Genomic DNA, 22,213 nt, shown 5'->3' with positions numbered 1-22,213 from the left:
TACATTTATCTCTTGTTTCTTTTCTTTCTTTTGTGATGACTGGTTTTGATATTGACCTGTAAGAATGTAAGTCGGACTTAGTAGGCCAGTCTCATTTCTATTTCTACGGAAAGTGGGACGTATGTGCCTAAGTCGGCGAAGCAGGTCTCACCTGATGCCTGCCTGCACCTGTCTGACCCTCCACTTAGTTCCAGAAACCAAGCACATAAGAGCCTGATTATGTAACAATGTGCCAGTTTATGGGTTAAAATCAGGACCGTTATCTGGCTGGAAACCTGCCATAGTTCGTCTGCTGAGAACACCCTCATCCTTGGTGGCTAAATCTACTCAGGACACCATGTTATGGTTCAGAAGGACGTTTTTGTGAATGAAGTCCAATCAGGAAAATTGGGCAAAGTGTGTTTGCCTTCAGCAAATGTATGTTGTCCTTTGTTCTGCTGAGGCTTTTCCCACCCTCATGCTTTGATGTCATTCCTCTTCCACTGGACTGTACTGAAGCACCATCCAACTCTCCTTTTTCTTATTTATTTATTTATTTATAATTAATTAATTTATTTTTGGCTTCGCCGTGCGGCTTGTGGGATCTTAGTTCCCCAACCAGGGATTGAACCCACACCCTTGGCAGTGAAAGTGCGGAGTCCTAACCACTGGACCTCCAGGGAAGTCCCAACTCTCCCTTTTCTTGACAGTGTGACTCCCAGCACCCTTAATTGGTCTCTGTGGTCTCACTCTGCAATTTCTAAGACATCAACGTAGCTTAGGTTATATTAGATCAGTATATTTGGGATGGTATTTGGGCCACTGTAATCTCATTAGCACGTGTTTATAAACCCCTTTTTAGGGTGAGTTACTTGTAGAGATGGCTAACCTCATAATTTTTATATTAATTCTTACCATTCATTGGGTTTATTTTTTTGGAGGGTGATATTTTCTGACCTTAACCCCCAAATTCAAGGGGAAAGTATTTGGTCTTCAGACCCCTGTGCACTGAGTTCAAGAGATTTTAAGGTGGCTAGACATGAAAATGAGATGCCATTTGCTATACTACAACACCCAAATTAAAAAAAAATTTTTTTTTAATGGAGCTAGCTTAAAGTACTTTTGCAAAAGAGATAGGAAAATTACTCAGGAAATAGCATTTTTTAATCCTCAAAAATCTTGGTGTGTAGCAGAATTTACCATGACCTTATGGAAAAGGAATCACAGGCAATCCAGAAATTCGGAATAGGAAACTTTCTGTGAAATATCCTAGGAAATGAAAATAAAAATTTCATCAGTTTCTTCCCCAAGCGATTACCCATATTATCGCCACTCGACTCAGTCTCCTTTTTGTCTAGCATCCGGTAGGAAATCATTACCTTCTGAAGGAAAGTTTTTCAGGAGCCTCGTGGCTTTTGGCATCAATCTTGATTCACCTTGATTAAGCAGGGCACCTGCAGAACAGGCCTGGAGGGCTGATTAGAAAGGAGGAAATAGCTCAATTCAGAACCGGGTATGTTCCAAAATGTTGCAACGCTCCATTCTGTGATCATGCTTACAGGATCCCATTATCCTTGTGAGTTGCCCACATTTCTTGCCAGTATGTGTATCCTGGCAGGCAGAAGCTTGCTGGCAGTCCAAACTCAGGCCCAGGCACAGAGGCTGCCAGGAAGAGCAAATGAAGTCTGAGTTCTCAACACCTCTAGTGTAGAGCTTCACGGTCATGGAATTTTGTGGTATTCTTCCCCGCTTCGTTTGAGAAAACAGAAACATTGCTTTTCCCTCCCTTGGCCAGAGTATTTCCTTTTGGCCTCAGCTCCCTGCACCTTTATCCTTTTGTTTTCTCAGCCTTCTTTCTTTCCTCCAGACACATCATTCTTCGGTGTGTTTTCATTCTAAAGTGAGAAAGGCTTTCTCCTTCAACTCTTGGGGACAAAGATGTAATCTTCTTCCTTGTGGGAATGACTTGCATATATTTTTTTTAGTCTCTGGGTTTTGGCCCAAGATAGTCCCTTTGTTTTTTCTTACTGCATAGTTCTAGCATCAAATGGCAACCCCCAACCTAAGTATCAATTAACAGTCAGAAGTTCTGCAGAAACTCGAACGTTGGAGAGTTGTCTTAGCATCAGCAAACCATAAATCACAATCCTCAGTAGAGAATGGAAAGATGTAAGAAGTTGCAGCAAGTTTTGTTTTGGTTTTTGGTTTTTTTGTTTGTTTTTTGTTTTTTGGGTATTTTTTGACCGTACCACACGGTTTGCAGGATCTTAGTTCCCCAACCAGTCCTAACCACTGGACAGGGAATTCCCTTGTTTTATTTTTTAATCTTTTTCTTCTTCTTTTTTTTTTATTTTATCAAAGTATAATTGAATTACAATGTTGCGTTAGTTTCTGCTGTTCAGCAAAGTGACTCAGTTATACATATATATTTTTTTCATGTCCTTTTCTATTGTGTTTTGTCATAGGATATTGAATATAGTTCCCTGTGCTATACAGTAGGACCTTGTTGTTTATCCATCCTATATATAATAGTTTGCATCTGCTAATCCCAAACTCCCAGTACTTCCCTTCCCCACCCCTTTGTTTTTTAATCTTAAGAACAGGCTAATGTGACCATGCTTCCTTCTCCAGTCCCACATAGAAATCATCCGCGGCCATGCAGTATTCACGGGTGATGCCCAGCCCACGGTGGAGGTCAACGGGGAAAAGTACACCGCCCCTCACATCCTGATTGCCACAGGTGGCGTGCCCATGCTTCCTCAGGAGAGCCAGATCCCTGGTGAGTCTTCCAAAGGCGTATGCTTGTTAACAATAGTCAGAAAGAATTGACCGTTGTTTTCCACCTTACAAGTCATGCCAGGGGATCTGCCCTGTACCAGTTCCTTGTCTTGGACACATGAGAGAAGGTTTCTGCAGAACCTAAATGTAATTGGCCTAAGTGGTACCTAGTGACGGGGCAAAGGAAGATATTTCATCCAGCCCCAGGCTCAGACATACTACAGTAACACAGGGGGAAGAATCAGCAAAAGCCCCATCCTTCCCTTCTTGGCACAGCAGAGATTGTTTTCAGCCTCAGTTTGTCATGAGATATCTACTGTTTTCTTTAAGAGAGAGAAATCTTGTAGAGATGTAACTTCATCAGCTAATTAAGCCTTCTTATATGCATATTTTTCTCTCATATAAAGAATTAGAAAATTAAAGAAGTAAGGAATCTCCGAGACAGTCTTGTCTACCTTCGTATACACAGGGATGAGTTATAACATACTGCCTTGTTCTCTCATAGGAAACATTGTCCGTATCTTTTTCCCCAAGTAGATTATAAGGTCTTTGTGGATGGTGATCATAGTTTATACAACTTCTTCTTAAGACCCATGACCATGGATTGGCTTCTTACGACCCATGACCAACCTGAATTTATATGGAAAATTTTGAGTGTGTATGTATTTATGTATTTTTTTCTCTGGAGAGAGGATCGATAAAATTTCACCAGCTTTTAAAAGGGTTCATGACTCCCCAAAAGCCCCACTTTATGTCTTTTTAAAAAGACAGGGAGACTGTACAGATGCACTAGGATCTCTGGAAGGACACTCAAAACCCTGCAGTGCCAACTCCCTCCAAGGAGAGGACCAGAGCTCTGGGTTGGGAAAGAGACCTGCTTTTCACTAGATGCTCTGTGGTGCTTTTAGAATTTTTTAAGATATACATTTATTGGGCTTCCCTGGGGGCGCAGTGGTTGAGGGTCCGCCTGCCGATGCAGGGGACACGGGTTCGTGCCCCGGTCCGGGAAGATCCCACATACCGCGAGGCGGCTGGGCCCGTGAGCCATGGCCGCTGAGCCTGCGCGTCCGGAGCCTGTGCTCCGCAACGGGAGAGGCCACAGCAGTGAGAGGCCCACGTACCAAAAAAAAAAAAAAAAAAAAGATATACATTTATTAATTTAAAACATGTAATAAAAAACAAATGCAAAGAAATAAAATAAAAGGTTAGTGTTCCTAGGTGATTGCCAGACAGTGAGGGTCGGGGTCCTCAGAGGTGGGATGGATTACTATGAGCTGTCATGGACCAAAAAGACTTCCTGGGAAAAGGGCTTACAAATTGAGCACCATGTGCCGAAGAAGAGAAAGACCAGAAGAACCAGTGGGTAATAAATAGGTCTTTAAAGGACATTCAGTCAATTAAACCAGTTTTTCTGGCAGTGAAATCTGGAAGCAAGTACATTGAACTGAAACTGGAAGAAGGTTGGGGCCAAATTGTGGACATTTATGAAGTCAAATTAAGGAATCTCTGTCATTCACGAAAACCAGTTATTAATAGCCTATAAATGGGATAGTGACGAGACCTAAGTGATAATTATAGAAAACTAATCTGATAGTGATCTACAGAGGCAGAAGGCCAGTTAGCAAGTTGTTGCAATAGAATGTGCAGGAGGTGGTAATAGGTTCTGAACTACAGGGTTAGCGTCTGAAATGTGGTGGAAATACTCAGTTCAGCTCTGCAGACAGTTACTAAGCCCGTGGTATGTGCCAGGCGCTAGGAGGAGAGGACAGACATAAGAGACACAGAAGGATGAATCAGCTAGTATATTTCATTGACTCCAAGGCACATTTAAAAAAAAATACTCAACACCTCTGAAATCAGGATGGGACCTTAATCATTGTGCATTGAATTTGGCGAAATGCAGTATTTTAAATAACCGATGAGATGGCTGTTGTTGAGAGAAGGAATTACGGATTGATAACTCAAGACTTTGGATTACTGATGGAAGGTAGTCTTTTCAGCTGAAGTGGTAAACAAGAGAGGGATATGGCTTGGGAAATAAAGTTAAGATTCTATGTTGAAAATACTGAGTTTGAAACAAAGCTAAATGATATAGAAAGACAGTTAGAAATATGGAAGGAACTAGAACCTGGGGAGAAGGTCAAAACTGGAACTGCACATTTGAAGTCTCCCACAATGAAGGGAGAGTTGGTTAAAACCTTTGAAGGAAAAAAGCAGAGAGAAGAGAACCAAGGCTGAGCCCATTTGGGGGCGGGAGAAGGAAGCAGAGCCAGCAAGGAGTCTATTCATGAGAGCTGAGGAGATGGGTTTTTTAAAAAATTAATTAATTAGGCTGCCATTGGGTCTTAGTTGAGACATGTGTGATCTTAGTTCCGCAACCAGGGATCGAACCCGAGTCCCCTGCATTGGAAGGCGGATTATTAACCACTGGACCACCAGGGAAGTCCCAAGCTGAGGAGATCTTAATTCCTCAAAGAAATTTGATAGTTACTTAGTCATCAGTACTCTTATTTCTACAGAGGAAATAAAAATGTTGACTCAGGGAAGATTTGATGGGCAGCTTCCCAAGTGGAGACTTTAACAGAACTTGTCGAAACAGAGAGTGTGATGGCTGAGAAAGTGTTTGGTTCGTCCATAAAATGTTGTGATTATTTTACAAGAGAAAACTCCATCTGTGTGACCTATATTGCATTTTCCTACATAGGTGCCAGCCTAGGAATAACCAGTGATGGGTTTTTTCAGCTGGAAGAGTTGCCTGGGTAAGCTGCTTTTCTTCCTGACCTCCGTGTTCATTCTCCCTCAGTTTCTCCCAACACTTCTACCTCCTCTTCCCAACTGTTAAATGTAGGAATTTCCAGAATTCTGTTCTACCTCTTCTCTTTTTATGACCTTGGGTCTCTCATCCATGAGTAGCCCGCAATAAATGACTCAGATCTTTCATGCTTTTGGTCAGAGGCCATTGTAAAATTTTTAGGACCAGAATCAAATGCAGGGTGGTTTTGAGAATAAACACTGAAGCCCTAAAACTGTTTTCTTTCTTCAACTTGATAGAGCATCAGTTGATAATGTGTCTAAAGTGATTCTGGTCTTCAAAGCAGCTAGTACAGAGGCATCTGGATAAATGAAGGCTCTGTCAGTCTCACAAAAATAGGTTTTCTGAAATTGGCCTTTATACATGTTTGTCCTAATAACCTTAGTAGACTTCTGTCATGGATTTAGATAACACAGAGAGAAAAAACATAATGAGGAGGATTGTTTCTCTAATTTGAAGAAGCTGCCAATTGCAGGCTTCCTTGATTAGAGGGGTCCTCCCTTCACTCATGATAAGTGATAGGGCACCTGGGAACTGGAGGAGGGACCCTGTTAGCCCAGAGTTTGGCCTTTATTTCCTTCTGAGTAGCACTCACCCTGGAGCCGTCATTGCTCAACTCTGCTGCTCTCTCGGCAGATGCTGCCAGTGCAGTGGGAAGTCTTAATCCCGCGCTTTTGCATCAAGGCCTTTCTGGAGGGTGACTAATAATCCCTGCTTGTTCCTTTACCTTAACTCACCTGGAACCACAGGTGGTTCATCAGGGACAAGAGGGCATCTTGGCAATTCCATAGCTGCTGTGAAAACGTCCTGTTACGACATTCAGACCAGGTCATCTTCTGACTTTGAGAAAAGCAAACAGGCATTTTAGATTTGCTGTCTGTGGGGCAGGGCCATGTGTTAGAGAGCAGCCTTTCTTTCCTCATGGTCTGTTTGGTTTTAGGTGTGAAGGATATGAGACATGTGAGAATATATGCAGAAATGTGGTCCTGACTCATCGTGTTTAAATGATAACAATTCAGTCTGGACTCAAAGAAGCTTCCTTCTAGATATCTGTCCATTACCTATTTTTAAACCATTTATTAAACTTGTGCTGGTAGCACTACAAGTTGAAGAGAGGAATGTATGCGTGTTATAAACAGGACTCTGGGAACATAGGAAAATGAATTAACAATTGGTATATGATTCTTGTCTTCTTTTTTTAAGACTCCTTTATCATTGTTATGTTGGTAAGTAAGTAAATAATCAAAGAAGGAACAAATTTATAGGTGAGGTAACATGTGCTCTGGGCTGTATCATCCAGCTTTTGCCCTCATTGGGCTTATGGTTGAGGGGAGGCTGGAGCGTGGAGTCTGTGGAACACTGTGGGACAAGAGGTTCTGACGGCCATAATGAGGGAAAGAGAAGTGCTCTGGGGACTCAGCAGAATATATGATTGTTTCTAGGTGGTGGAGGGCTCCCAGGTGTGGCTGCCAAAGTGTCTATGTCCTCAGGGTGAGCCACGGCCTCCCCCCTCCTCTCCTGGAGACTCTCCAAGACCAACAGGCATTGAGGGCACGAAGGAGATTGTGCTTGGTTCACAGTTTTTACCTAACTTACTGAGTTTTTCATGTACTGAAGACTGGTGTTTTAAATCAAGACTCCAGAGGCTTCCCTGGGGGCGCAGTGGTTAAGAATCCGCCTGCCAATGCAGGGGACATGGGTTGGAGCCCTGGTCTGGGAAGATCCCCCATGCTGCGGAGCAACTAAGCCCATGCACCACAACTACTGAGCCTGCGCTCTAGAGCCCGTGAGCCACAACTACTGAAGCCCATGCGCCTAGAGCCTGTGCTCTGCAACAAGAGAAGCCACCGGAATGAGAAGACCGTGTACTGCAACAAAGAGTAGCCCCCACTCACCACAACTAAAGAAAGCCTGTGCGCAGCAACAAAGACTCAACACAGCCAAAAATAAATAAATTAATTAATTTTTTAAAAAAAATCAAGACTCCAAAAGCCTGGATGTCAGCTCCCCAGCCTGAGCTTCAGCTTGTTAAGACCATGCCACTGTCTCTTCATTCCTCTGGCAGTCTCTGTATCACAATGCAGAGCTTGGGAATGAAGCCAACATGAAGTGCAAAGCTGAGCATCTTTAAGGGACCAGGTCCTGACACATCATTGGAACACTTAGATGCAGCCATACCTGAAGTCAGGACTTCTCGGTTACATGAATCAATAAATTCCTTTTTTTTTTAAACCAAAAAGAAAAAAAAAAGATTGTTTCCAGTGGTTACTTTAGTGGTACGAGGTGGACTAGAGGGGACTGTGGAAGCTGAGGGGGAAACACTGAACTCCTTGCAGATTTTTGTCTCCTCTCTGAAGAAGCCAAGACGTTTCACACGTGTTTCTCGTATATCCATTCTGCTGGGAATACTTCTCCCAACCCTTGCCAGAGCTATTCATCTTTCAGGAATCTGGAGTGTTTCTGAGCCCTCTCCCCTGCAGGAACTAAGTGTTGCCCTCTGAGCTTTAACAGACCCCTGGGCATGTTTCCCCTCAGGAATTCCTCAAGGACAGGGATCGCTACCCATTGTGTCCAGTGCAATGCTTAACAGAAGTAGGACTTACATAAGAAATGTTTGGGGAAGAGAGAGAAGATGGAGAGAGGAAAGAAGAAAGTAAGGAGCGAAGACCCAAAGAAAGGAAAAGTGATCAACATATAATAGGAGAGAGGATGGTAGAGATGGAAGAAGAGCTACTTCCTTGTTTCCAAACTAGACATTTCTCTTTTTATACACTGGGCTGTAGGATAAGAGCATCCTTACCTCTAATACATAGCCATTCAGGTTCATACCTCATCCTCCATCCAGACCATAGCTCTCTGAAGGCAGGGAGTCACAACATAGGTACCTTACTTTTAGAAGGTACTAAAGAAAGATTTCCTTTCTTCTTCCCTGATTGCTTTCTTCTTACCCAAGCATTGCACCAGTGGTAGGACCATGCTTTAGAGAACGCCAGCCCTGAAAGGGTTAGCTCCAGCTGAAGGGCACTTACTCTGTATGCTGCAGTGATTACTCTAGGACTGGGCTTAGCTTCTCCACCATGGACTCAGACCTTCACCCAAACATTTATCTAGTGTTTAAGATGCTTTTTTAGACCAGAATTTATTCAGGGCATCTAGTTTCATTGCAGATCTATGCTACAAGTTAAAATGGCTTGCTTAAATTGGCCTTTCATCATATTGCAAAGATTGAGAGAATTTAGCAATGATCAAGGGAAAATACTGAGCCAGAGGAGAATAACGGTGGTGAGGATTGTGATGCCAAAGAAAGGAACAGAAGAGATATTTGAAGCAATAATGACTGTCACTTTCCCCAAAATTAATGTCAGACACCAAACCACAGATCCAGGAAGGTCAGAGAACACTGAGTAGGATAAATGTCAAAAACTATACCTAGGCATATAATTTTCAAACCGTAGAAAATCAAAGAAAAAATTCTGGAAGAAGCCAGAAGGATGAAACACAGCTGACCTCTAAGGGGAGCAAAGATAAGAACTACAACAACTCTTCAGAAACTATGCAAACAAGAAAGTGGAACATTTAAAGTGTTGAGAGGAAAAAAACCCACCAACATAGAACTCTTTACTCTGCAAAATTATCCATCAAAATTGGCGGACAGGGCTTCCCTGGTGGCGCAGTGGTTGAGAGTCCGCCTGCCAATGCAGGGGACACGGGTTCGTGCCCTGGTCCGGGAAGATCCCACATGCCACGGAGCAGCTGGGCCCGTGAGCCATGGCCGCTGAGCCTGTGCATCCGGAGCCTGTGCTCCGCAAAGGGAGAGGCCACAACAGTGAGAGGCCCGCGTACCACAAAAAAAAAAAAAAAAAAAAAAAAAAGGCGGAGAAATAAAGACTTTCTCGGACAAGCAAAAAACAAAAATTGTGGTGCCAATTTTAGTTTTAGGTGTGAAGATCTCTGCATAAGGAATTGTCTCTAGCTTCAAAGGGTTTTTATTTCCTCTCTGAGGGAATGAAGCTAAGTAATTTTTAAAACACCTAAAAATATATTTCCGTTCTACAGAAGGATATTTTCTACTTAAAATTACTGTATTATCCTGGATTGGATCTTGGGACAGAAGAAGGAAATGAATGGAAAGACAGGTGAAATCTGAATAAAGTCTGAAGTTTAGTCAACAGTAATGTACCAGTGTCAGTTTTTTTTATTTTAGTTTTTTTTTTAGCGGTACTCGGGCCTCTCACTGTTGTGGCCTCTCCCATCGTGGAGCACAGGCTCCGGATGCGCAGGCTCAGCGGCCATGGCTCATGGGCCCAGCCGCTGCGTGGCATGTGGGATCTTCCCAGACCGGGGCACGAACCCGTGTCCCCTGCATTGGCAGGCGGACTGTCAACCACTGCGCCACCAGGGAAGCCCGCCAGTTTCAGTTTTGACAACTGTACCATGGTTTATAAGATGTTAACTTTATGTTTTTTTAATTGAAGTGTCGTTGATTTACAATGTTGTGTTAATTTCTGCTGTACAGCAAAGTGACTCAGTTATACATATATACACATTATTTTTTGTATCTTTTCTATTATGGTTTATCTCAGGACATTGAATATAGTTCCCTGTGCTATACAGTAGGACCTTGTCCATCCATTCTACATCTACTAACCCCAAACTCCCAGTCTATCCCTTCCCAAACCCCTCTGCCTTGGCAACCACAAGTCTGTTCTCTATGTGAGTCTGTTTCTGCTTCATAGATAAGTTCATTTGTGTTGTATTTTAGATTCCACATGTAAGTGATACCATATGTTATTTGTCTTTCTCTTTCTGACTTACTTCACTTAGTATAATCTCTAGTTGCATCCGTGTTGCTACAAATGGTGTTATTTCGTTCTTTTTTGTGGCTGAGTAGTATTCCGTTGTATATATGTACCATGTCTTCTTTATCCATTCGTCTGTTGATGGACACTTACGTTGATTTTATGTCTTTGGTTATTGCAAATAGTGCTGCTATGAATGTAAGATGTTAACTTTAGGAAAAACTGGGCAGGGGGTATACTATCTGTACTCTCTTTTAAACTTTTCTGTAAATCTAAAATTATTCTAAAATAAGTTTATTTAACGATCTTAACCCTCTACTCTCACGGTAGCCGCAGTGTCATCGTTGGTGCTGGTTACATTGCTGTGGAAATAGCTGGGATCCTTTCCGCCCTGGGTTCTAAGACATCACTAATCATACGGCATGATAAGGTAAATTCTATCCTTTTCCTTGATGTGAATCTTTTTAAAAATCTACAGGGAGAATTTTCTCTTATGTTGTCATTAAATACTAGGGTGCAAACATGTGGAGCTGGTTGGTCTGTTCCACAGGGAGCCGCTTTGAAGGCATCTGAATAAGGGCTTACGTCCTTCCCAGCCACCAACTGCTAGTTGATGATACTGATTTAGATTTGATCAGACTGGCTGGTGTTTCCATCATGAAGTGGTAGATAGCATGCCTTAATACAACATACATCCTTAAATATAAATATTAGTTAAATTGAGCAAACTCTCAGGTTAATTTCTTATTCTGAAAATCAATTGAATATGATCAGATAGTGTTGGATTATTAACACTCAGTCAAAAAATTTACGAAATTCTTTGCATTAAAAGGAAACGTATCAAAGATATTTGCACACCTATGTTCATCGCAGCATTATTCACAATAGGCAGGAGGCGGAAACAACCTGTGTCCACTGATGAACGGATACACAGAATGAGGAATAGCCATCCCATGGGATGTTATGCAGCTCTAAAGAGGAGGGACATTCTGACACATGCTGCAACAGGGATGAACCTTGGGGATATTATGCTAAGTGAAATAAGCTAATTACAAAAAGACAAACACTGTATGATTCCACATCTATGAGGTACCTAGAGTAGTCACACTCATAGAAACAAAAAGTAGAAATGGGGTTGCCAGGGACGGGGGGGAAAGGGAATGGGGAGTTATCGTTTAATGGATACAGAATCTCAGGTTTTTTTGTTTTTTTATTGAAGTATGGTTGATTTACAATACTGTGTTAGTTTCAGGTGGACAGCATACTTATTCAGTTATATATGTATATATTATTCTTCAGATTCTTTTCCTTTATAGGTTATCACAAAATATTGAGTGTAGTTCCCCGTGCTGTACAGTAGGTCCTTGTTGGTTATCTGTTTTATGTATAGTGGTATGTGTCTGTTAATCCCAAACTCCTAATTTATCCCTCCCCACCACCCCCAGAGTCTCAGTTTTGAAAGAGGGAAAAGTTCTGGTTGCACAACAATGTAAATACACTTAACACCGTGGAACTTCGTATTTAGAAATGGTTAAGTTGGTAAATTTTTTTTTAAATTAATTAATTTTATTTTTGGCTGCGTTGGGTCTTCATTGCTACGTGCGGGCTTTCTGTAGTTGCAGTGAGCAGGGGCTACTCTTTGTTGTGGTACGCAGGCTTCTCATTATGGTGGCTTCTCTTGTTGCAGAGCACAGGCTCTAGGCACGTGGGCTTCAGTAGCTGTGGCGCACGGGCTCAGTTGCTCCGCGGCATGTGCGATCTTCCTGGACCAGGGCTCGAACCCCTGTCCCTTGTACTGGCAGGCGGATTCTTAACCACTGCACCACCAGGGAAGCCCTAAGTGGGTAAATTTAATGGTATGTGTTTTCCACCACAATAAAAGATAATAATAATAAAAGAAGCTTATAGATCATCTCATCAACTGGAACCTCATTTTGTAGGTGAAGAAATTAAGGCCAAGTGAGGTTTCATGACTGCTAATTAATATCAAAACTGAGAGTCAACGAAATTCTGAGAAAGCTCAGGCCAATATTCTTTCTGCTAAAATTCAGCCTCCATGTTTCTCAGTACTTGATTAAGTGTTGCTTTATGTGTTTTGTTGATTAATCTCGACTGAGCACCACTAGGTTGTGACACAGTATTGGAGCTTTCAGAGACACCGTGTGGGGCAATAACAAGAGTGTTGGCCTAAGAATCTGGTCCCTAAGAATCTGGCCTTCCCCAACAAGTGTGTGACTTGGGCAAGTCATTTAATGCCTTTGGAACATTTATCAGATCCCTGACAACTCAAATGCAATGACTCAAATTCCTGAGTATTTGAGCAAATAGGGGGGCAGATGAGGGAAACCGATAATACTGGTCAGTGTGGACTCCAGAGGACTTTCTCTTTGGCTTTTAGACTTGTCCTAAAATTAACCCCCAGGAGATTTTTGTCCTGAAGAATGTTTTTCATAGGTCAGTATTATTTTGCATTGCTGGAATATGTCCAGCAAATTAGATGGCAGGAGAAAGGCAGAGGTATAGGTAGCCTGAATCTAATATATAAATAAGTAAATAAATCACATCAGTTTATCAGTAGAGTGGATAATTCCTGCATTTGGAAAATTGGCTTGTGGCAGAGAGCCACATATATCTGGGCTTCCTGCCCTCCCCCACCCCCAGTGCATTCTCCATCTTCTCCCCTTCCTGGTATAACTCCATTCTAGAGCTACTCTATGAATAAATCACGACCTCTCACCTTTACCCCACCTGTGTGTTATCCCGAAGAAATCTCTAGAGAAAGAAGGAGGAAGTCTAAGTAAAGAAAAGTTGCTAGGGACTTCCCTGGTGGCACAGTGGTTAAGAATCCGCCTGCCAATGCAGGGGACAGAGGTTTGAGCCCTGGTCCAGGAAGATCCCACATGCCGCGGAGCAGCTAAGCCCGTGTGCCGCAACTACTGAGCCTGCGCTCTAGACCCCGTGAACCACAACTACTGAGCCTGCGTGCCACAACTACTGAAGCCCGTGCGCCTGGAGCCCGTGCTCCGCAACAAAGAGAAGCCACCGCAATGAGAAGCCCGTGCACCGCAACAAAGAGTAGACTCCACTCGCTGCAACTAGAGAAAGCCCGCGCGCAGCAACGAAGACCCAATGCAGCCAAAGATAAATAAATAAATTTATTAAAATAAAAGAAAAAAGTTGCTAGACAGTAACAGCTATTTTTTTTTTTTTTTTTGCGGTACGCGGGCCTCTCACTGTTGTGGCCTCTCCCGTTGTGGAGCACAGGCTCCAGACGCGCAGGCTCAGCGGCCATGGCTCATATAGAACAACATCTAGCATTCCAGAAGAAAAACCAGTGTTTTCAACTTTGTTGGGAACCTTAATTGGAACGGAGCCCATTTTTACCAAATTTAGAACCCTAAAATACATAGTTTGAAACCTTAAACAAATACTAAGACTAGTATTAAAAAAAAATCTCTAAGGCCATGTAGTTGACTTTTCTGCCTAGAATGGGAGATTTTGTTCAAGAATCTTCCCTTAAATTGTATCAGCAGGAAAGCTGGCCCTGGAATACTGAAAGGGGAAAGAGAATTTCTGGTCCCTATTCTTATGGAAAAGAGATGAGCTTGGGAGGAGAGGAACATGGCAAAGACAGTAGAGGCGTGAAGGTTGCCTATGGATTTAACTCTAGAACAGGAGTGGGTGAAGTCAGGTGTAATGCAGACGTTGGTGGTGATGTCGGAAAACAGACTTATTAAAACTCCACTCACCAGAGAAAGACAAATATTATATGATATAACTTATATGTGGAATCTAAAAAAATGATACAAATGAACTTAGTTATAAATCAGAAATAGACCCACAGACATAGAAAACAAACTTCTGGTTACCAAAGGGGATAGCAGGGTCGGAGGGTATAAATGAGGAGTTTGGGATTAACATATACACACTACTATATATAAAATACATAAATAAGAAGGACCTACTGTATAGCAAAGGGAACTATATTCAATATCTTATAATAATCTATAATGGAAAAAAATCTGACACAGAGTGTGTGTGTGTGTGTGTGTGTATAACTGAATCACTTTGCTGTACACCCGAAACTAACACAACATTGTAAATTAACTATACTTTAATTTTTTTTATAGCAGCTTGTTTAATTTATTTATTTTGGTTAAATCTTTTTTTTTTAACATCTCTATTGGAGTATAATTGCTTTACAATGGTGTGTTAGTTTCTGCTTTATAACAAAGTGAATCAGCTATATGTATACATATATCCCCATACCCCCTCCCTCTCGCATCTCCCTCCCACCCTCCCTATCCCACCCCTCTAGGTGGTCACAAAGCACCGAGCTGATCTCCCTGTGCTACGCAGCTGCTTCCCACTAGCTAGCTATTTTACATTTGGTAGTGTATATATGTCCATGCCAATCTCTCACTTCGTCCCAGCTTACCCTTCCCTCTCCCCGTGTCCTCAAGTCCATTCTCTACGTCTGCGTCTTTATTCCTGTCCTGCCCCTGGGTTCTTCAGAACCATAATTTTTTAAAGATGACTAAAAAGAAAAAAAACTCCACTCATAGTGCAGCCGTGAATGAAGAAGGACATAAGAAGGGGGGTTGATACTGAAATTTCCCTCCCAGGTTTGTAGCATATCTTTAATAAAGTTTTATTCTTTCCCACCACCCCTTCCTCTGCTGCCTGTGTATACAGGTGCTCAGAAGTTTTGATTCAATAATCAGTTCCAACTGCACTGAGGAGCTGGAGAACGCTGGCATAGAGGTGCTGAAGTACTCGCAGGTATGACCGAGCCCAGGGCGAGCTTACGGCCCTTGGTCGTCTATCTGTTGTGAACCCCACTAGCTTTATAAACACAAACTACCCCTACCCCAGTCAGTTTATTCTTTTTTAGAGTATTACCATGTCTTTTCTTTATCCTCAGAAGCTGCATTTCACATTAATGTTTTAATGAAATCCAAGGTATAAAAGATTAGAAATCTGGAAGTTGAATTTAGTTTAGTTAGAACTAAAACTACAATTTTTGTGCTCAAAGGCCTCATTGAACATCCTTATTTTTCAGGTTTATACTTATTTATATTTATTTATTTATTTCAGGAAATATTATTATGGAATCTATTTTTTTAAAAGTCTTTATTGAATTTGTTACAATATCGCTTCTGTTTTATGTTTTGGCTTTTTGGCCGTGAGGTATGTGGGATCTTAGTTTCCCGACCAGGGATCAAACCCACACTCCCTGCACTGGAAGGTGAAGTCTTAACCACTGGACTGCCAGGGAAGTCCCATGGAATCTATTTTTGAAAGAACACCTTTGGGTTTTGTAGATGGAAACAGTGACAAATTTACTTTGTATTTTTTTTATTCTCAGGGAATCACCTACATGTCAGATTTTTCCTGGAGCATTAGCCTTGCAAAAATGACTTTCTTCCCCAAAGCTTTGCCCTTTCAGCATAGGCCATATCATAAGTAAAACAATAAATGTGAAGTTGCTTTGTAAATGCTGAAGTACTGGACTGGTGGTTAAGGTCCACATCAGAATCCCCTTGGGACTTTCACTAAACTATGTATGCCCTTCACTCTCCGGATCTGATCTTATCCTCCTCTCCCAAGTCTGGATTAAGAATGTCCAGGGAGGAGCAAGGATGGTGCAATTTTTAAAACTCTCTTAATGATGCTTCTACAGCCGTTTCCTCCCCCGATTCCAGCTGCAAATCACTGTGCTTAGATTTGTGGTTTAAAATTTTATCACAGTTTTGAAGAAGTACGCTTTAAAATACTTTTTTTTTTTTTTTTTTTTTTTTGCGGTACGTGGGCCTCTCACTGTTGCAGCCTCTCCCGTTGCGGAGCACAGGCTCCGGACGCGCAGGCTCTGCAACCATGGCTCACGGGCCCAGCCGCTCCGCGGCATGTGGGATCCTCCCGGACCGGGGCACGAACCCGTGTCCCCTGCATCGGCAGGCGGACTCTCAACCATTGTGCCACCAGGGAAGCCCAAATACTTTGTTTTTAAGCTGAAGCATTAGTGTCTTGATATGAGTTGACATTTCTGGCTGCTGGTTGATTTGGGGGCCACCTAGGGTATCATCTTGGTTCCAGAGAGTTCCAGTGTTGGTGGCTTTTGGGCAAAACTAAATGTGTCAGCATGTAAGACTCATATGTAGGATTCAGTGGAGAGTTTTTAAATGTTAAGAATTCTAGTTTCCTCTTTATTTGCTTTCCTTCCCATCCCCACACCCCCCGTTAACAAACTGTATCTCCCAATAGGTCAAGGAAGTTAAAAAAACGTCTTCAGGCCTGGAACTCTGCATGGTCACTTCAGTTCCTGGTAGGAAACCCACCTTGACCACCATTCCAGATGTTGACTGTCTACTCTGGGCCATTGGACGGGACCCAAACTCCAGGGGCCTGAATTTAAACAAACTGGTAAGCTGACCTAGTCTGCCTACGATGTTCTATTTTTTTTCCTCCAGTTTTATTGAGAAATAACTGACATACATCACTGCATAAGTTTAGGACATACAGCACCATGGTTTGATTTACATACATTGTGAAATGATCACCACAAGAGGATCAGCTAACATCCATCTTCTCATGTAGATACAATAAAAGTAGAAAAGAAAAAAGGAAAAAATTTTCTCTGTGTGTTGAGAACTCAGGGTTTACTCTCCTAACAGCAGTGTTATCTGTAGTCACCATGTTGGACGTTATATCCCTGGTATTGTATTTATTTATATTGTAACTGGAAGTTTGTACCTTTTGACCACTTTCCTTGCCTAAAACCTTCTTGAATCGGTCAGTAGTCCTGTGATTTCCCCTGATCCAACCCCAGACCCCCCAAAACTTGAGTGGGTTCTGTTGGATTCTTTTCTGTTTATTCCATGTGTCCAGTTTGTCATTAAATCCCATTGCTTCTGCCTTTGGAATGGAAATAAAGGGTTTTTTCCCCCTTTCTGGTGTCATCACCCTAGATCAGGTCATCGTCTCGCCATTTCCTGGCTAGCCTTCTCCCTACAAATTTCTTTTTTACTATGATACCTGTCTCTTTAAAGCCCTATAATGATTTCTTCTTGTCTGCAGCTCTAATCCTAATGGATGGCTGTGTGACTCCTCACGGACATTGTGGCACTCGGGGATGGGTACAGATGTGAAGCTCATCTACCAGTGCTATAGTTAGCATTCTTATTCGTTCTTTTAAATTTTGAAGGACAGTCAAGTATAGTAGCCTGGGGTGTGGGTCAAGTATTTGTTGATAAATGGGTGGTCTCATAACTAGTAAGTGGCCGAGCTGGGACTTGAACCCAGATCTCCCAGCTCCAAAGGTTTTACTCTTAACCACTACACTACCTACTCCCTATGCCTGCTGGCCTTCTACTTCTCACGTGGGAGTGTATACACCGGGGATCTGCAAAGCCACAGGATAAGCATGACACATATTCTTGGGGCAAAAATTTGACTCAATGTATAGGGAGAAATTTTGGTTAAAGGAAACATTGATATCTTTTAGAGTAGAATACAAATTTTGCTTGGATTTTTAAAGATAAAACTGTGAACTTCAAAGAAGTCTACTTTTGATGACCGCTTCAGGCTGTGCCTGTCTAAAGTATGAGTTAGCATACTTCAGGAGGAGCACTTCCAAGGAATTGAAAATCACTGTCTTAGGTGGACTCCACAGGGATGCCAAGTACCATGTCTGATAGTTGAGTGATTCCTTTTCAGGTTTGCCTGGCCAGCTGAATCGTACAATGCAAAGACAAATCCTGTTAAAACTCCTCAAAACTGAGTTAAATATTTACCTTTTAAATTAAGCCAAAGATATGAAACCTGCCAGCTTGCTGTTTTTCATCTTGTGGTTGAGTCTTGTGGTTTCTTGGAGATTCAGGCTGAAGAGGTGCCTGAAGTGAGGCGGATCCAGAGATGTGAGCTGCTGTTTTTCTGTAGATGGGCCAAATACTTACATGTTGTCCCTTTACAATTTTAGGGCATTCAAACTGATGACAAAGGTCATATCCTAGTAGATGAATTCCAGAATACGAATGTAAAAGGTGTCTACGCAGTTGGGGATGTGTGTGGAAAAGCTCTTCTTACTCCAGGTAATGTTTCTTCTTTTGGGGGCTAAGGGAGGCTCTGTGTATTATATAAAACTGTTCAGGACTTCACTGGTGGCGCAGTGGTTGAGAGTCCGCCTGCTGATGCAGGGGACACGGGTTCGTGCCCTGGTCCGGGAAGATCCCACATGCCACGGGGCGGCTGTGAGAGGCCCACGTACCGCAGAAAACCCAAAAAACTGTTCAGCTCTTCATAGTCAAATCAGCTCAAGCAGAGTTAAAAGGCTGAGTGTCTTCATGTCATCAAAATGGTAAAATGTGTTGAGATAGATGTTGGTTGGGAACCTGACATGTTATGAGTAATATTCATTTTTTCCTTTATAAATGCTTTGAATAGTATTTATTTTTCTTTAAAAGATTTTAAAAATGCTTGGTGAAGACTGAAATTTTTATACAGATGATACAGTCATCTTCTGAAGAATGCTGTAAATTAGAATCCGAGTAGTGTTGGTGACAGTGGAAGGAAGTGGTATTTTTTTTTTTTTTTTTTTTTTTTTGCGGTATGCGGGTCTCTCACCGTTGCGGCCTCTCCTGTTGCAGAGCACAGGCTCCGGACACGCAAGCTCAGCGGCCATGGCTCATGGGCCCAGCCGCTTTGCGGTACGTGGGATCTTCCCGGACCGGGGCACGAACTCATGTCCTCTAGCATCGGCAGGCAGACTCTCAACCACTGCGCCACTAGGGAAGCCCAGAAGTGGTATTCTTATATGACTGTTTAGTCTTGATACAACCTGATCCCCATCCTCAGAATCCCATACTTCAGCCTACTTCATGAGTTAACTGGTGTCATTTCAAGCTCTTTGTCCTGCTTCTGCTGGTGGTATCCATCTATCTGCTTTCACCTGTACCCCTCCGGGGCCTCACCATCCTTTCCAAAATGGCCCGGGTCTTACTCAGAATGGAAACACACACCCAAAACTTTTTAGCTCTTTTAGGAAGCTCTCTCCACAAAAGCAAACTAACAAGCAAAGTTTCAGAACCTTCATAACATAATCTAACAGCTGAAAATTTTGTCGAGGTGAAAAAAATTTCTTATGTATCCTACTGATACCTTATTTTGGAAAAAAATTATCAATTTGAAGTCTAAAATTAATAACTGATGCTTTTACTGAACTCAGGTCGTTTTTTTTTTTTGACCATTAGGAATAAAAACAGGCAAAGGAGGATAAACTTTAAAAAAAATCAATAAGAAATAAAAATAATTTTAAAAAGAAACAAAATATTCCTGTGAAATGACTGTGGTTATAAAGTAGAATTGAGGATGCTCGAAACTAATGTAGTTTGCTCCATAAATATATCAAAAAGCTAATGTCTGCATTAAGAGGTGACTTGCCAGATGGTTGGGAACTTGTAAATGTGTCTTTTGTTTTTTTTGTTTTTTTTTGGTCATAATAGAATGTACAGAATTCACATAAGCCAATAGTTTTGAATTGTTAACTAAGGTATTGATAGGTCTTTTATTATATGGAACTAGATATTGTAATGAGCATTGACAGAAGACTTTGTCAGAACTTTGTATGTTAAGCCAGATGGATAAACGGTTAGTAGAATAATCCTGCTATGTTAAGATGAACAATAAGCTAAACACTGATTTAAAAATATCTTTGTAGTTGCGATTGCTGCTGGCCGAAAACTTGCCCATAGACTTTTTGAATGCAAAGAAGATTCCAAGTTAGACTATGACAACATCCCTACGGTGGTCTTCAGCCACCCCCCTATTGGGACAGTGGGACTCACAGAAGGTAGGTGTTTAAAAATAAAGGTCATTTATGGTTTCTTCCCTTCCTCTGCTAATGTTAAACTAGGTGTGTGTCAGCTGACTAAATCTATCTTAGCCCCCGAGTTATATTTCTTTTTAGCTACTAACTTCTCATCACAGGTCCAGTTTCCTCCCCAGCTACTAGTACTTTGAGAGTATAATTCCTTTCCCCACTCCACCCTATCTGTTTGATTTTTTAAGCTTTTTTACTTGAACTAATTTCAAATTTAATGAAGAGTTGCAAAAATACTACAGAAGACTCCTGTCTACTGGTAACACTTTTGCTGTATCATTTTCTCTCTATACACATGCACACACACTTCAGTATCTGTTTCCTAAGAACAAGGCTGTTCCCTTACAGAAGCATAGCTTCAAATGAGAATATTTAAGTGGATACAATATTATCTAAACTTTAGACCTTATTCAAAGTTTGCCTGTTATCTCAGATAATTTCATTTTCAACATTTTTCCCTTCAAGTCCAGGGTTCATTCCAGGATAATGTAGTATATTTAGTTTTGATACCTCTTTGGTCTCCTTTAGTCAAGAGAAAGGATTCCTCAGCCTGTCTTTTGTCTTTCATGACACTGACATTTATATTGTAGATTGTCCCTCATTGTGGGTTTTTTTTTTTGTTTTTTTTTTTGTGGGTTTTTTTTTTTTTTAATATATTTTATGAATTCATTTTTGGCTGCGCTGGGTCTTTGTTGCTGTGCACAGGCTTTCTCTAGTTGCGGCGAGCAGGGGCTGCTCTTCGTTGCGGTACACAGGCTTCTCATTACAGAGCATGGTCTCTAAGTGCACAGGCTCAGTAGTTGTGGCTCGTGGGCTCTAGAGCGCAGGCTCAGTAGTTGTGGTGCACGGGCTTAGTTGCTCTGCGGCATGTGGGATCTTTCTGGACCGGGGCTCGAACCCGTGTCCCCTGCATTGGCAGGCGGATTATTAACCAGTGCACCACCAGGGAAGCCCCAGCTCATTGTGGTTTTGTTTGATATTTCCTTGTACTTTGATTCAGGTTATGTATTTCTGGCCATCTCTCTGATAGCTCAGTGGAATTGTTTAAGTTTCTGATAGATGCTTTTTCCCCCCCCTGTGCATTATAGATGAGGCCATTTATAAATATGGAAAAGAAAATGTGAAGATTTATTCCACCACCTTTACCCCAATGTATCATGCAGTTACCAAAAGGAAAACAAAATGTGTGATGAAAATGGTTTGTGCCAACAAAGAGGAAAAGGTATGGGAAAAATCCAGTAAGCTCAAGACTGTCTTCAAGGTTGGCAGGGATGGGGTATTTTGGTGAGGTGGGAAGGAAAGACCAGGTAAAGCTTTCTCTGATTCAACTGGCACAGTCCCACCTTTATCTGTCTCTCTCTCTCTCTCTATTGCGGTTCTTCATAATATTTCACATAGAAAGAAGGTTCCACTACTTTAAAAACATAAGTGGAGGGGGGGAAATTCCCTGACAGTCCAATGGTTAGGACTTGGCACTTTCACTGCTGTGGCTCAGGTTCAATCCCTGGTCAAGGAACTAAGATCCTGCAAGCCACACGGTGTGGCCAAAAAAAGCACGTAAAATATAAAGGGGAGAGGTCGGGATTGTCATTGACCAGTAGGCCAGAATAGATAGGCAGCTCAGAAATATTGGTAAGTGTAAGAATTTAATGTAAAAAATTTAGACTTAACATATTAACATAACCAATCAGTGAGGAAGAAGTTTATTTAGTAAAATGTTCTGAGATAATCAGTTATCTATTTTTGCTTTAACTTTCTGAGGAACTGCCAAAGTGTTTTCCAAAGTGGCTGTGTCATTTTATGTTCCCTTCAGCGACGTGCGAGGGTTCCAGTTCTTCCTCACCTTCGTCAACACTTGTTACTGTCTTTTTTTATTGTAGCCATCCTACTGGGTGCAAAGTGGTATCTCATTGTGATTTGAGTTTGAATTTGAACAGTTTTTTTTTTTTTTTTTTAATAATTTTTGAA

The 22,213-nt window shown here is 41.8% G+C and overlaps 1 protein-coding gene across 2 annotated transcripts in view; it reads left to right on the top strand.

The window, feature by feature from the left end:
- Positions 1 to 22,213, top strand: part of GSR (glutathione-disulfide reductase) — a 44,419-nt gene that overhangs the window by 19,672 nt on the left and 2,534 nt on the right. For both annotated transcript variants that reach the window (XM_073798627.1, XM_019921444.3), the window contains 8 exons: positions 2,611 to 2,758; positions 5,462 to 5,516; positions 10,699 to 10,798; positions 15,064 to 15,150; positions 16,633 to 16,791; positions 18,347 to 18,458; positions 20,084 to 20,215; positions 21,334 to 21,467. In XM_073798627.1, the coding sequence (XP_073654728.1) occupies positions 2,611 to 2,758; positions 5,462 to 5,516; positions 10,699 to 10,798; positions 15,064 to 15,150; positions 16,633 to 16,791; positions 18,347 to 18,458; positions 20,084 to 20,215; positions 21,334 to 21,467 (927 nt within the window). The remainder of the gene's footprint in view (positions 1 to 2,610; positions 2,759 to 5,461; positions 5,517 to 10,698; positions 10,799 to 15,063; positions 15,151 to 16,632; positions 16,792 to 18,346; positions 18,459 to 20,083; positions 20,216 to 21,333; positions 21,468 to 22,213) is intronic.

Source organism: Tursiops truncatus, chromosome 21 (genome assembly GCF_011762595.2).
Source record: "Tursiops truncatus isolate mTurTru1 chromosome 21, mTurTru1.mat.Y, whole genome shotgun sequence".
Lineage (NCBI taxonomy): Eukaryota > Metazoa > Chordata > Mammalia > Artiodactyla > Delphinidae > Tursiops > Tursiops truncatus.
The sequence above is the reverse complement of the archived record's forward strand: the minus strand, read 5'-3'. Positions and strand labels throughout refer to the sequence as shown.